The sequence below is a fragment of the Rattus norvegicus genome, chromosome 20 (genome assembly GCF_021556685.1).
Source record: "Rattus norvegicus strain SHRSP/BbbUtx chromosome 20, alternate assembly SHRSP_T2T, whole genome shotgun sequence".
Lineage (NCBI taxonomy): Eukaryota > Metazoa > Chordata > Mammalia > Rodentia > Muridae > Rattus > Rattus norvegicus.
In genome coordinates, this window is record NC_141553.1 from 39,164,984 (window position 1) to 39,178,354 (window position 13,371).

At 46.1% G+C, this 13,371-nt stretch overlaps 1 protein-coding gene across 1 annotated transcript; it reads right to left on the reverse strand.

The window, feature by feature from the left end:
• Nucleotides 1–368: 368 nt before the first annotated feature.
• Nucleotides 369–839, reverse strand: LOC147998674 (double homeobox protein 4C-like). Its single transcript, XM_087598762.1, has one exon. It carries the CDS (start codon nucleotides 837–839, stop codon nucleotides 369–371), a length of 471 nt encoding a protein of 156 aa, XP_087454888.1.
• Between the last annotated feature and the right edge of the window lie 12,532 nt (nucleotides 840–13,371).

The window sequence follows — 13,371 nt, forward strand, 5'->3', positions numbered from 1 at the left end:
TTTCCTGGACACCCTCGTGCTCCTTGCCACCAGAATTTCCATCCAGATCCACAGGGAATGGCTGTAACCCTCCACTTGGTCTTTTTCCAGCAGTTCATCAAGGAGGATTTTTAGAGGTCCTGCCTCGTATGCTTGAGTCGCTGTCTGTGATGTGCCACTTGGGGTTGCTGGGACTCTTTGTGGAAGTGGGGCTGGTCGCTGGAGCTCGAGTTCTCCATGCCCACACCTCCTGAGATAGCCATCGATAACAGGTTGTCCTGTGCTGCTTCATCCCTGCCACTGAGACCTCCAGTTGCCACATCCTGCACTCGTGAAGCAGGCACATCTTGATCTGGAGCGCGGGCTTGCCGCGCTCTTCTGTTCTGAAATCATATGTGGATCGTGTCCTCAGACAAACCTGTCCTCAGGCCCAGCTGCTCCCTGGTAGCAAAGCCTGGCAATGGATTCCTCTCAAAGGCTTGCACTAGAATACTGCGCTGTTGCAAGGTGAGTCGAGTGCGAGGCCTTCTGCTGTCCGAGGGCATGCTGCTTCCTTGTGACCTGGAGCCAAACCCTTCCTCGAGCTGTTGGGAGGCTAGCGGAATGGAGCCTCTGCTGGACTGCTTTGGGCCGTGCCTCACCTCTCCAGTGCGACTTCTTCGGTTCTGAAACCACACTCGGATGCGGGACGCAGGGAGCTGTATTTCCCTGGCCAGTTCCTGCCTGTCCCAGAAGCTCGGGTATTGGTTCTTGCTGAAAGCTGATAGCAGGACCTTCTTTTGCCAGGCCTGCCAAACCGTCTTCCTGCGCCGGGATTCCTGCAGCACACAGCTGCTATCCACATTGCTTCCAGCTTCCATGCTCCTAAGGATTCGATGCCAGGAGTCCTCATGCTGGAGAATATAGTCAGGACCGCTCCAGAGCAAGCGCAAGCTTCAGCAAATGCCAGCCGTAGGGCTGGGACCCCTGCCCTTAAATACCTCTCTCTCTGCTCCCGGAGCTCCGCCCACTCGAAAGGAGCCGTGGGCTTCAGTCGTACTCCAGACCCTTGAATCAAGGTCATGCCAGGAAGCTCTACACCTGCCACGCCTCCCACCTGAGAACGGGAGACCCGGAACAAGACCTCAAGATTACTATCAGACTCAGCATAGTATCTCCCAAAGTCTCCCAGTCCCTTGCATGCCATTCTGGACACAGAACAAGGAAGCACAAAAAATGTCCTAGGAATCAACCATCCAGCAGACAGATCGTCCAAGGCCCGAGCAACATAGGTCCTTCCTGGCTTTGGGCAGAGTATCCAGGAAATCGTGGAGGTGGTAAGCCGGCTTCAGAAGAGGAAGGCAGAGTGGAGTGTGCCTTAGGTGGTATCACTAGCCAAGTTGAATCGGTGCTGATCTCATCCCATCTGGATCCACACAGGTTGGAAAGAGAAGACCCCCCAACTGAGGATCCAACCACATGTTCTAAGACCCAAGGACATCACTTCCAGGGGTCATGCAAGTCATGGCACTTCCTTCCTGCTTGTAGGGCTAGGTGGTAGTTGGGAGCAACAGAACAATATTGAACCGAGAGAAGAGAATAGCACATGCAGAAAGAAAGTCTTTTACACAGGCAAATAGGACGAAAACCACAATAGTTCATGTAGAGATACGGGAATGCGTATTCATGTAATTCCTATCAGACCAGTTGAGCCAGATTTTCTGGAATTCTCACAATTAACATGGTCCATGCAAAAACAGGCACAAACACACACAGATACACAGACACACACAACACACACACACGCAAACACACACACATACCCATATAAATAACACAAATAGAAATACCACACACACAACAAAGCACACACACAGACACACACAAACATACACACATACACACACACAAATAACACAAATACAAATAATACACACATAACACAAGCACACACACACAGACACTCACACACTCACATGCAAACACACACCACACATATAACACAAATACAAATAACACACACAACACAAGCACACACACACAGACACTCACACACGCACATGCAAACACACACCACACATATAACACAAATCAAATAACACACACATACACACACACACTCACACACACACACACATACACACACACACAAGCATACACAAAAACCCGGCCAGCAAGTCTGACCTGTGAATGTGGAACAAAAGACCCAAAACTTGTGCTGAAAGAACTGTATAAGCCCTATACTCCTTGAGGAAATGTGGCTGCATGCACCCAAGGCCAACTGCCTACCTCTAGGCAATTTGAGTCTTCAGGTGGGTTCAGAGGGACCTCACATTAGGGAATGCAGGGCCGTGCTAGGCTTGGGAAACTTAAGGTTAAAAGACGGAAACGGGAGTGTGTGGGAAACACCTCACTGTGGGAGGAGGAAGGTATTCGGCTTGTCTGATTGAATCAGTGTCAATCCTGGAATGAATTGTTCATGATACTTTGGTTGCACTCCATTTCCAGGATGATGTTTATTTACAGATTTGTGGCCTTACATACATTCTTCTTTAAGTTGACGTTTTCCCCGCTTGTTTGCTTTAGCTAACACTGCCATGTCTGCATTGAACACTGATCAGCTTTCCTTGTTATTTCCCTTTCAGACCTCTCATCCCGCCTCACTGCCTTCCCAAGTCTTACCACCCTTTGAATTGGAAAGCTCATGCCTAAACCAAACAGCCTATTCAAACACCCATAGAAACACACAAGAACACAAGCAAGAAAAACAAACAAACAAACAATGCAAATCTTTATTGAATACAATGGGAAGTAGAACAGAGCAAGACAAAACAAAACGAAAGTAAACTAAACAAATGTGCTAGGAGTACATGTAGAATGGGTGGTTTGTTAGTCATCTCACAGCTGAGCATAAGGCATTGGTAAGAAGAGCAGCAGTTCTTAGTCCCAAGGAAGATGTCTTCATAACTCCTTCTTGGTTTAGTGTCCTGAGATGTGTAGCCTATACCTGGTGACCCATGAGATTTCCTGGAGTCTGATGGAGCCAGTCCAATGGTGTGTTCTGTCAGTTGTGCTTTTCATTAGGCCTCCTTGTTGTTTTAGGAGTCCCTGGTGATCTTGCCCTCTGCCGCTTCAGCAGAATCCCATTCTGAGAGCCCATTTCCTCGACTCAGGGCCCTCAGGTAGGCACTCCACATGGAAAACCCACGTGCATTTCCTCCTTCTAGTAAGCAAGATGCTTTGCATCGAAATCAGCCACTGTAATAGGGGTTTTGATGCATATACTTTTTGGGCTGTCTACATTCTCAAGTGTGGATTGCAGGTGTATTCTAGATAGGAGCTTCCAGGCTGTGACTCAGAGAATATCCAGCAGAGCCTCATATTCTTCTTGAGAGAGGGGCAGCTCAGGTGTTGCATCCATTTGCTGCCCTGCACCTTCCAGATGTACAGGACCTGGGGAGTGCGTCTCCACTCGAAATTCCATCAGCAGTTGATCCAGGAAGAGTTCCAGGGGGCCCGTATTGCATCCCTGAGTGAGAGCCTGTTCTTGGCATTGTCCTTCAGGCTGTGCCCATTGTGGTAGCTGAGGCTCTCTGAAGAAATTGGTTGGGCCGCTATAACTCGTGATTCCTTGGAAACACAGTCGGTGGCAGCCAGTTGCAAGATGGTTTCCTGGACACCCTCGTGCTCCCTGCCACCAGAATTTCCATCCAGATCCACAGGGAATGGCATGTCACCCTCCACTTGGTCTTCTTCCAGCAGTTTATCAAGGAGGAGTTCCAGAGGTCCTGCCTCGTATGCTTGAGTCGCTGTCTGTGATTGGCCTCGTCCTTCCGGCAGTGCCAATTGGGGTTGCAGGGACTCTTCGTGGAAGTGGGGCTGGTCGCTGGAGCTCGAGTTCTCCATGCCAACACCTCCTGCAGCAGCCATCGGTAACAGGTTGTCCTGTGCTGCCTCATCCCTGCCACTGAGACCTCCAGTTGCCACATCCTGCTCTCGTGAAGCAGGCACATCTTGATCTGGAGGGCGGGCTTGCCGCGCTCTTCTGTTCTGAAACCATATGTGGATCATGTCCTCAGACAAACCTGTCCTCTGGCCCAGCTGCTCCCTGGTAGCAAAGCCTGGCAACGGGTTCCTCTCAAAGGCTTGCACTAAGATCCTGCACTGTTGCAAGGTGAGTCGAGTGCGAGGCCTTCTGCTGTCCGAGGGCATGCTGCTACCTTGTGACCTGGAGCCAAACCCTTTCTCGAGATGTTGGGAGGCTAGCGGAATGGAGCCTGTACTGGACCGCTTTGGGTCGTGCCTCACCTCTCCAGTGCGACTTCTTTGGTTCTGAAACCACACTCGGATGTGGGACGCAGGGAGCTGTATTTGCCTGGCCAGTTCCTGCCTGTCCCAGAAGCTCGGGTATTGGTTCTTGCTGAAAGCTGATAGCAGGGCCTTCTTTTGCCAGGCCTGCCAAACCGTCTTCCTGCGCCGGGATTCCCGCAGCACACAGCTGCTATCCACATTGCTTCCAGCTTCCATGCTCCTAAGGATTCGATGCCAGGAGTCCTCAAGCTGGAGAATATAGTCAGGACCCCTCCAGAGCAAGCGCAAGCTTCATCAAATGGCAGCCGTAGGGCTGGGACACCTGCCCTTAAATACCTCTGCCTCTGCTCCCAGAGCTCTGCCCACTCGAAAGGAGCGGTGGGCTACTGCAGACCCTTGAATCAAGGTCATGCCACGACGCTTTACACCTGCCATGCCTCCCATCTGAGAACAGGAGACCCGGAACAAGACCTCAAGAAACCTATCAGACTCAGCAAAGTATCTCCCAAAGTCTTCCAGTCCCTTGCATGCCATTCTGGACACAGAACAAGGAAGCACAAAAAATTTCCGAGGAATCAACCATCCAGCAGACAGATCGTCCAAGGAGGGAGCACCATAGGTCCTTCCTGGCTTTGGACAGAGTATCCAGGAAATCGTGGAGGTAGTAAGCAGGCTTCAGAAGAGGAAGGCAGAGTGGAGTGTGCCTTAGGTGGTATCACTAGCCAAGTGGAATCCGTGCTGATCTCATCCCATCTGGATCCACACAGGTTGGAAAGAGAAGACCCCCCAACTGAGGATCCCAACCACTTGTCCTGAGACCCAAGGACATCACTTCCAGGAGTCATGCAAGTCATGGCACTTCTTTCATCCTTGTAGGGCTAGGTGGTAGTTGGGAGCAACAGAACTCTAGTAAACCGAGAGAAGAGAATAGCCCATGCAGACAGAAAGTCTTTTACACAGGCAAATAGGCCAAAACCCACAATAGTTCAGGTAGAGATTCGGGAATGCGCATTCATGCATTTCCTGTCAGAAGAGTTGGGCCAGATTTTCAGGAATTCTCACCATTAACATGTTCCATGCAAATACAGGCGCAAACACACACACACACTCACACACACTCACACACACACACACACACGCAAACACTTACACATACACATACAAATAACACAAATAGAAATAGCACACACACACAACAAAACACACACACACGCACACACAAACACACACACATACACACACAAATAACACAAATACAAATAACACACACACAACACAAGCACACACACACAGACACTCACACACTCACATGCAAACACAAACCACACATATAACACAAATACAAATAACACACACAACACAAGCACACACACACAGACACTCACAGACGCACATGCAAACACACATCACACATATGACACAAATACAAATAATACACACACATACACACACACACACACACACACACACACATACACACACACAAGCATACACAAAAACCTGGCCAGCAAGTCTGACCTGTGAATGTGGAACAAAAGACCCAAAACCTGTGCTGAAAGAACTGTATAAGCCCTATGCTCCTTGAGGAAATGTGGCTGCATGCACCCAAGGCCAACTGCCTACCTCTAGGCAATTGCAGTCTTCAGGTGGCTTCAGAGGAACCTCACATTAGGGAATGCAGGGCCGTGCTAGGCTTGGGAAACTCAAGGTTAAAAGACGGATAGGGGAGACTGTGGGAATTACCTCACTGTGGGAGGAGGAAGGTATTCGGCTTGTCTGATTGAATCAGTGTCAATCCTGGAATGAATTGTTTACGATATTTTGGTTGCACTCCATTTCCAGGATGATGTTTATTTACAGTTTTGTGGCCTTACACACATTCTTCTTTAAGTTGACATTTTCCCTGCTTTTTGCTTTAAAAACACTGCCATGTCTGCATTGAACACTGATCAGCTTTCCTTGTTATTTCACTTTCAGACCTCTCATGCCGCCTCACTGCCTTCCAAAGTCTTACCACCCTTTGAATGGGAAAGCTCATGCCTAAACCAAACAGCCAATTCAACCACCTTTACAAACACACAAGCAAGGAAGCAAGCAAACAAACAAACAAACAATGCAAATCTTTATTGAACGCAATGGGAAGTAGAACAAAGCAAGAAAAAGTAAAACAAAAGTAAACTAAACAAATGTGCTAGGAGTACATATAGAATGGGTAGTTTGTTAGTCATCTCACAGCTAAGCATAAGGCATTGGTAAGAAGAGCAGCAGTTCTTAGTCCCAAGTTAGAAGTCTTCATAACTCCTTCCTGGTTTAGTGTCCTGAGATGTGTAGCCTATACCTGGTGACCCATGAGATTTCCTGGAGTCTGATGGAGCCAGTCCAATGGTGTGTTCTGTCAGTTGGGCTTTTCATTAGGCCTCCTTGTTGTTTTAGGAGTCCCTGGTGATCTTGCCCTCTGCCCCTTCAGTAGAGTCCCATTCTCAGAGCTCATTTCCTCGTCTCAGGACCCTCACTAAGGCACTCCACATGGAAAACCCACGTGCATTTCCTCCTTCTAATAAGCAAGATGCCTTCCATCGAAAGCAGCCACTGTAATAGGGGTTTTGATGCATATACTTTTTGGGCTGTCTACATTCTCATGTAGATTGCGGGTGTCTTCTGGATATGAGCTTCAAGTCTGGGACTCAGAGAATATCCAGCAGAGCCTCATATTCTTCTTGAGAGAGAGGCAGCTCAGGTGTTGCATCCATTTGCTGCCCTCCACCTTACAGATGTACAGGGCCTGGGGAGTGCGTCTCCACTCGAACTTCCATCAGCAGTTGATCCAGGAAGAGTTCAAGAGGTCCCGTGTTGCATCCCTGAGTGAGAGCCTGTTCTTGGCCTTGTCCTTCAGGCTGTGCCCATTGTGGTAGCTGAGACTCTCTGGAGAAATTGGTTGGGTCGCTATAACTCGAGGATTCCTTGGAAACACAGTCCGTTGCAGCCAGTTGCAAGATGGTTTCCTGGACACCCACGTGCTCCTTGCCACGAGAATTTCCATCCAGATCCACAGGGAATGGCCTGTCACCCTCCACTTGGTCTTCTTCCAGCAGTTTATCAAGGAGGAGTTCCAGAGATCCTGGCTCGTATGCTTGAGTGGCTGTCTGTGATTGGCCTCGTCCTTCGGGCAGTGCCACTTGGGGATGCTGAGACTTTTTGTGGATGTGGGGCTGGTCGCTGGAGCTCGAGTTCTCCATGCCCACACCTCCTGCAGTAGCCATCGTTAACAGGTTGTCCTGTACTGCCTCATCCCTGCCACTGAGTCCTCCAGTTGCCACAATCTCCACTTGTGAAGGAGGCACATCTTGATCCGGAGCGAGGGCTTGCCTCGATCTTCTGTTCTGAAACCATATGTGGATCGTGTCCTCAGACAAACCTGTCCTCTGGCCCTGCTGCTCCCTGGTAGCAAAGCCTGGCAACGGGTTCCTCTCAAAGGCTTGCACTAGAATCCTGAGCTGTTGCAAGTTGAGTCGAGTGCGAGGCCTTCTGCTGTCCGAGGGCATGCTGCTACCCTGTGACCTGGAGCCAAACACTTCCTCCAGCTGTTGGGAGGCTAGCGGAATGGAGCCTCTGCTGGACCGCTTTGGGCCGTGCCTCACCTCTCCAGTGCTACTTCTTTGGTTCTGAAACCACACTCGGATGCGGGACGCAGGGAGCTGTATTTGCCTGGCCAGTTCCTGCCTGTCCCAGAAGCTCGGGTATTGGTTCTTGCTGAAAGCTGTTAGCAGGGCCTTCTTTTGCCAGGCCTGCCAAACGGTCTTCCTGCGTCGGAATTCCCGCAGCACACAGCTGCTATCCACATTGCTTCCAGCTTCCATGCTCCTAAGGATTCGATGCCAGGAGTCCTCATGCTGGAGAATATAGTCAGGACCGCTCCAGAGCAAGCGCAAGCTTCAGCAAATGCCAGCCGTAGGGCTGGGACCCCTGCCCTTAAATACCTCTGCCTCTGCTCCCGGAGCTCTGCCCACTCGTAAGGAGCTGTCGGCTATAGTCGTCCTCCAGATCCTTGAATCAAGGTCATGCCACGAACCTCTACTCCTGCAACGCCTCCCACCTGAGAATAGGAGACCCGGAACAAGACCTCAAGAAACCTATCAGACTCAGCAAACTCTCTCCCAAAGTCTCGCAGTCCCTTGCATGCCAATCTGTACACAGAACAAGGAAGCACAAAAAATGTCCTAGGATTCAAGCATCCAGCAGACAGATGGTCCAAGGACGGAGCACCATAGGTCCTTCCTGGCTTTGGGCAGAGTATCCAGGAAATCGTGGAGGTGGTAAGCCGGCTTCAGAAGAGGAAGGCAGAGTGGACTGTGCCTTAGGTGGTATACCCAGCCAAGTGGAATCCGTACTGATCTCATCCCATCTGGATCCACACAGGTTGGAAAGAGAAGACACCCAGCTGAAGATCCCAACCACTTGTCCTGAGACCCAAGGACATCACTTCCAGGGGTCATGCAAGTCATTGCACTTCGTTACAGCTTGTAGGGCTAGGTGGTAGTTGGGAGCAGTAGAACTCTATTGAACCGAGAGAAGAGAATATCACACGCAGAAAGAAAGTCTTTTACACAGGCACATAGGCGGAAAACCACAATAGTTCATGTAGAGTTTCAGGAATGCATATTCATGCATTTCCTGTCAATCTTCATCACCCAATTCTCGTCAATAGACAGATCATAGAAACAGAAACTAAACAGAGACACAGTACAACTAACCACAGTTATGAACCAAATGGCCTTAATAGATTCTTATAGAACATTTCATCTTAAAACAAAAGAATATACCTTCTTTTCAGTACCTCATGTTTCCTTCTCCAAAACTGGCCATATACTCAGTCATAAAACTGGCTTCAACAGATACAAGAAGATGGAAATAATCCCATGCATCCTATCAGATCACCATAGACTTCAATAACAGCAAAAATCACAGAGAGCACACATACACATGGAAGTTGAACAACTCTTTACTCAATGCTAACGTGGTCAAGGAAGAAATAAAGAAAGAAATTAAAGGCTTTTTAGAATGTAATGAAAATGAAGGCACAACATAACCAATCTTATGGGACACAATGAAAGCAGTGCTAAGTGGAAAACTCATAGTTCTGAGTGCTTCGAAAAAGAAACCAGAGAGAACATACACTACTATCTTAACAGCATACCTATAAGCTCTAGAACAAAAGATGCAAATACATCCAAGAGGAGTAGATCGCAGGATGTAATCAAACTCATGGTGAATTCAACCAAGTAGAAACAAAAAGATCTATACAAAGTTCTTTGTTGATTAACAAAACCAGGAACTGGTTCTTTGAGAAAATCAACAAGATAGGTAAACCCTTAGCCCGTCTAACCAGAGGGCATAGAGTATCTAAACTAGAGAAATTAGAAATGAAAAGGGAGACATACCAACAGATTCTGAGGAAATTAGTGCAAAAGCCTATATTCAGCAAAACTGGAAAATCTGGAAGAAATGGACAATTTTCTAGACAGATACCAGATTTCCAAGTTAAATCAGGATCAGATAAACCATCTAAACAGCCGCATAACTCCTAAAGAAATAGAAGCTGTTCTTAAAAGTCTCCCAAACAACAAAAGCACAGTAACAGATCAGTTTAGTGAAGAATTATATTAGACCTTCGTAGAAGACCTAGTACTAATAGTGTCCAAAGTTTTTCACAAAGTAGAAACAGAAGAAACACTACCAAATTCCTCCTATAAAGTCACAATTCAGCTTGTACCAGACCATACAAAAAAGAGAACTTCAGGCCATTGTGCCAAAAGCAAACTACAGATTCGTTGCAATCTCCATCAAAATTCCAATTCTTCATGGCGTGAGAGCAATTTGCAAATTCATATGGAATAACACAAAAGCCAGGAGAGTGAAAACTATCCTCAAAAATAAAAGAACTTCTGGTGGAATCACTATCCCTGACCTCAAGCATTATTGCAGAGCAATAGTGATAAAACCGGTATGGCAACGGTACAGAGACAGGCAGGAAGATCAATTGGATAAAATTGTAGACCCAGAAATGAATCCGCACACCTATGGTCACTTGATCTTCGAGCTAAAACCATCTAGTGGAAAAGAGATAGCATTTTCAAGTAATGGAGCTGGTTCAACTGGAGGTCTGCAGGTAGAAGAATGCAAATGGATCCATTCTTGATATTTTTTTTTGGAGCTGGGGACCGAACCCAGGGCCTTGTGCTTGCTAGGCAAGCGCTCTACCACTGAGCTAAATCCCCAACCCTTGGATCCATTCTTATTGCCTCATACAAGTGCAAGTGCAAGTGGATCAAGGACATTCACATAAAACCAGATACAGTGATACTAGTAAAAGAGAAAGTGGGGGAAAAGCCTAAAACACATGGGCACAGGGGAAGATTTCCTGAAGAGAACATGAATGGCTTAAGGTCAAGAATTGACAAATATGTCCCCCTAAAATTACAAAGTTTCTGGAAGGCAAAGGACACTGGCATTAGGACAAAATGGCAACCAGAAGATTGAGAAAATATCTTTACCCATGCTACATCCAATAGAGGGCTAATATCCAATATGTACATAGAACTCAAGAAGTTAGACTCCAGAAAATCACATAACCCTATTAAAAATGAGGTACCGAACTGAACAAAGAATTCTCAGCTGAGGAATATCAAATGACTGAGAAGCACCTAAGGAAATGCTCAACATCCTTAGTCAAAAGTGAAATGCAAATCAAAACAACCCAGAGATTACACCTCATGTAAGTCAGAATGACTAAGATAAAAACTCAGGTGACAACAGATGCTGGTGAGGATGTGAAGAAAGAGTAACACTCCTCCATTGTTGGTGGGATTACAAGCTGGTACAACCACTCTGGAAGTCAGTCTGGAGGTTCCTCAGAAAACTTGACATCGTAGTACCTGAGTAACCAGCTATTTCACTCCTGGGCATATAACCAAGATATGCTCCAACATATAACAAGGACACATGTTCCACTATGTTCATAGCAGCCTTATTTATAATAGCCAGAACCTGGAAAGGTCCCAGATGCCCTTCAACAAAGGAATTAATACAGAAATTGTGATATATCTACATAATGGAGTACTATTCAGCTATTAAAAACAATGACTTCATGAGATTTTTAGGTAAATGGATAGAACTAGAAAATATACTGAGTGAGGTAATCCAATCACAAAGACACATGGAATGCACTCACTGATAAATAGATATTAGCTCAAAACCTCAAATTACCCAAGATACAATCCCCAGACCACATCAAGCTCAAGAAGAAGGATGACCAAAGTTTTGATTCTTCAGTCTTTCTTAAAAGGGGGAATAAAATATTTGTAGGAGGAGATATGGGACAAAGTTTGGACTAGAGACCACAGGAATGGCCCTTCAGAGCCTGCCCCACCTGGGATTCCAACACATATACATAGCCACCAAACTCAGAAAATATTGTTGATGCCAAGAAATGCATGCTGAAAGGAGCCTGATATAGTTGTCTCCTGAGAGGCTCTATGAGAGCATGACAAATACAGGGGCAAATGTTCACAGCCAATCATTAAACTGAGAATGGGGTCCCTATTGGAGGAGTTACAGAAAGGATTGAAGGAGCTGAAAGGGTTTGCAATGCCATAAGTACAACAATACCAACCAACCAGAGATCCCAGGGCCTAACCCCCCTCCAAAGTGTACACACGAATAGATCCATGGCTCCAGCATATGTAGTAGATGATGATCTTGCTGGGTACCAAGGGGAGGAGAAGCCCTTGGTCCTGCTAAGGCTGGACACCCCCCCACCCCCAGTGTAGGGGAATGTCAGGGCAGAGAGTTGGGAAGCGGTGGGTTGTTGGGTGGGGGAACACCCTCATAGAGGAAGGTGAGAAAGGGTTGAAATAGGGGGGTTATGGATCAGAATTCAGGAAAGGGGATAACATTTAAAATATAAATAAATAATATCCAATAAAAATTAGGGTTAAGTTAGTTATGTTCAGGGTTAGTTTTGTATTAATATTTTTAATAAATCCTTTCATGGATTTGTTTCCAGTTTTAATGATTCATGTTCCCAAATAAAAAACACATATTCAGGGTTTATATTTAATATGCCTTAGGTATCACAATAGCTGGGAAACTGCCAAGCTTCCATGTTGCTAGAATCTATCTCCTACTAATAATTTGAAGTTATTACTTACTAATGTCTACGTCCCATCTTGGCTGCTTCTGGCACAGTCGAGCAGCCATCTGTGCTGCACTCTCCTGGACGCTTTTCATCGGGGCTCTATGTCTCTGTTCTGCATGTTCCTTAGGCATGGTGCCTCTCCTTTCTGTCCTCTCCCTCATGTTCCCAAACAAAGGAACCCTAAATCTTGCCACTCTCTTTCCTCCCCAGCTATTGGCTGTTGGCATCTTTATTTATGAATCAGAATTTGCAGGTTCCCATATAGCAGACCCTCTTGTGAAAAATAATTTGTTAGATCCAATTGCATTAGAAAACAAGCAGCTTCTTTTTGTCCAATTAAAAAGGCTCTTTACTCTCATATATACATTGAACACATTTATAATAATTATACAAATTGTAAGGTATGATAGAACTTATAACATCTAATCCATGATATTTGACAATTTAAATAAAATGTTCATCATCTTTTCTAACCTAAAGAGTTCATAATTTTGTACCTCAGTTATGTTTAATTTTTAACTTACATTACCATCCTTTCAAACCTGGAACACCTTCCTTAATGTTAAACAGCTTAAGTTAAATTATAGAATTAGAATTAGTCTTAAACCCCATCAAAGATCTGAGAGAATTAAATATTGGTTGAAAATGTAGGAAGTACAAAAACAAAGCTTGCAAAACTTGTACAATTTGTAGAGATAGCTGACTTCCTTGAGAGTTCCCAATATTCCTGATACCGTTGAAGCATCAGTCTTCAACCTCTGGCCCATAATGATCTGATATACCTTAAGAGAAGCAGGAATTCTGAAGGACTAGATGACCCTCTATTGGCAGAGCTTAGCATGTGTCCTTTAGTTTTTTTCTAAAACAGTATTTTGTCCAAAGATGAAATTAGGGTATTTCTTACCCAG

Excerpts from the sequence above, each read along its gene's own strand:
- LOC147998674 (XM_087598762.1), bottom strand. The coding sequence starts at position 839 with ATGGAAGCTGGAAGCAATGTGGATAGCAGCTGTGTGCTGCAGGAATCC.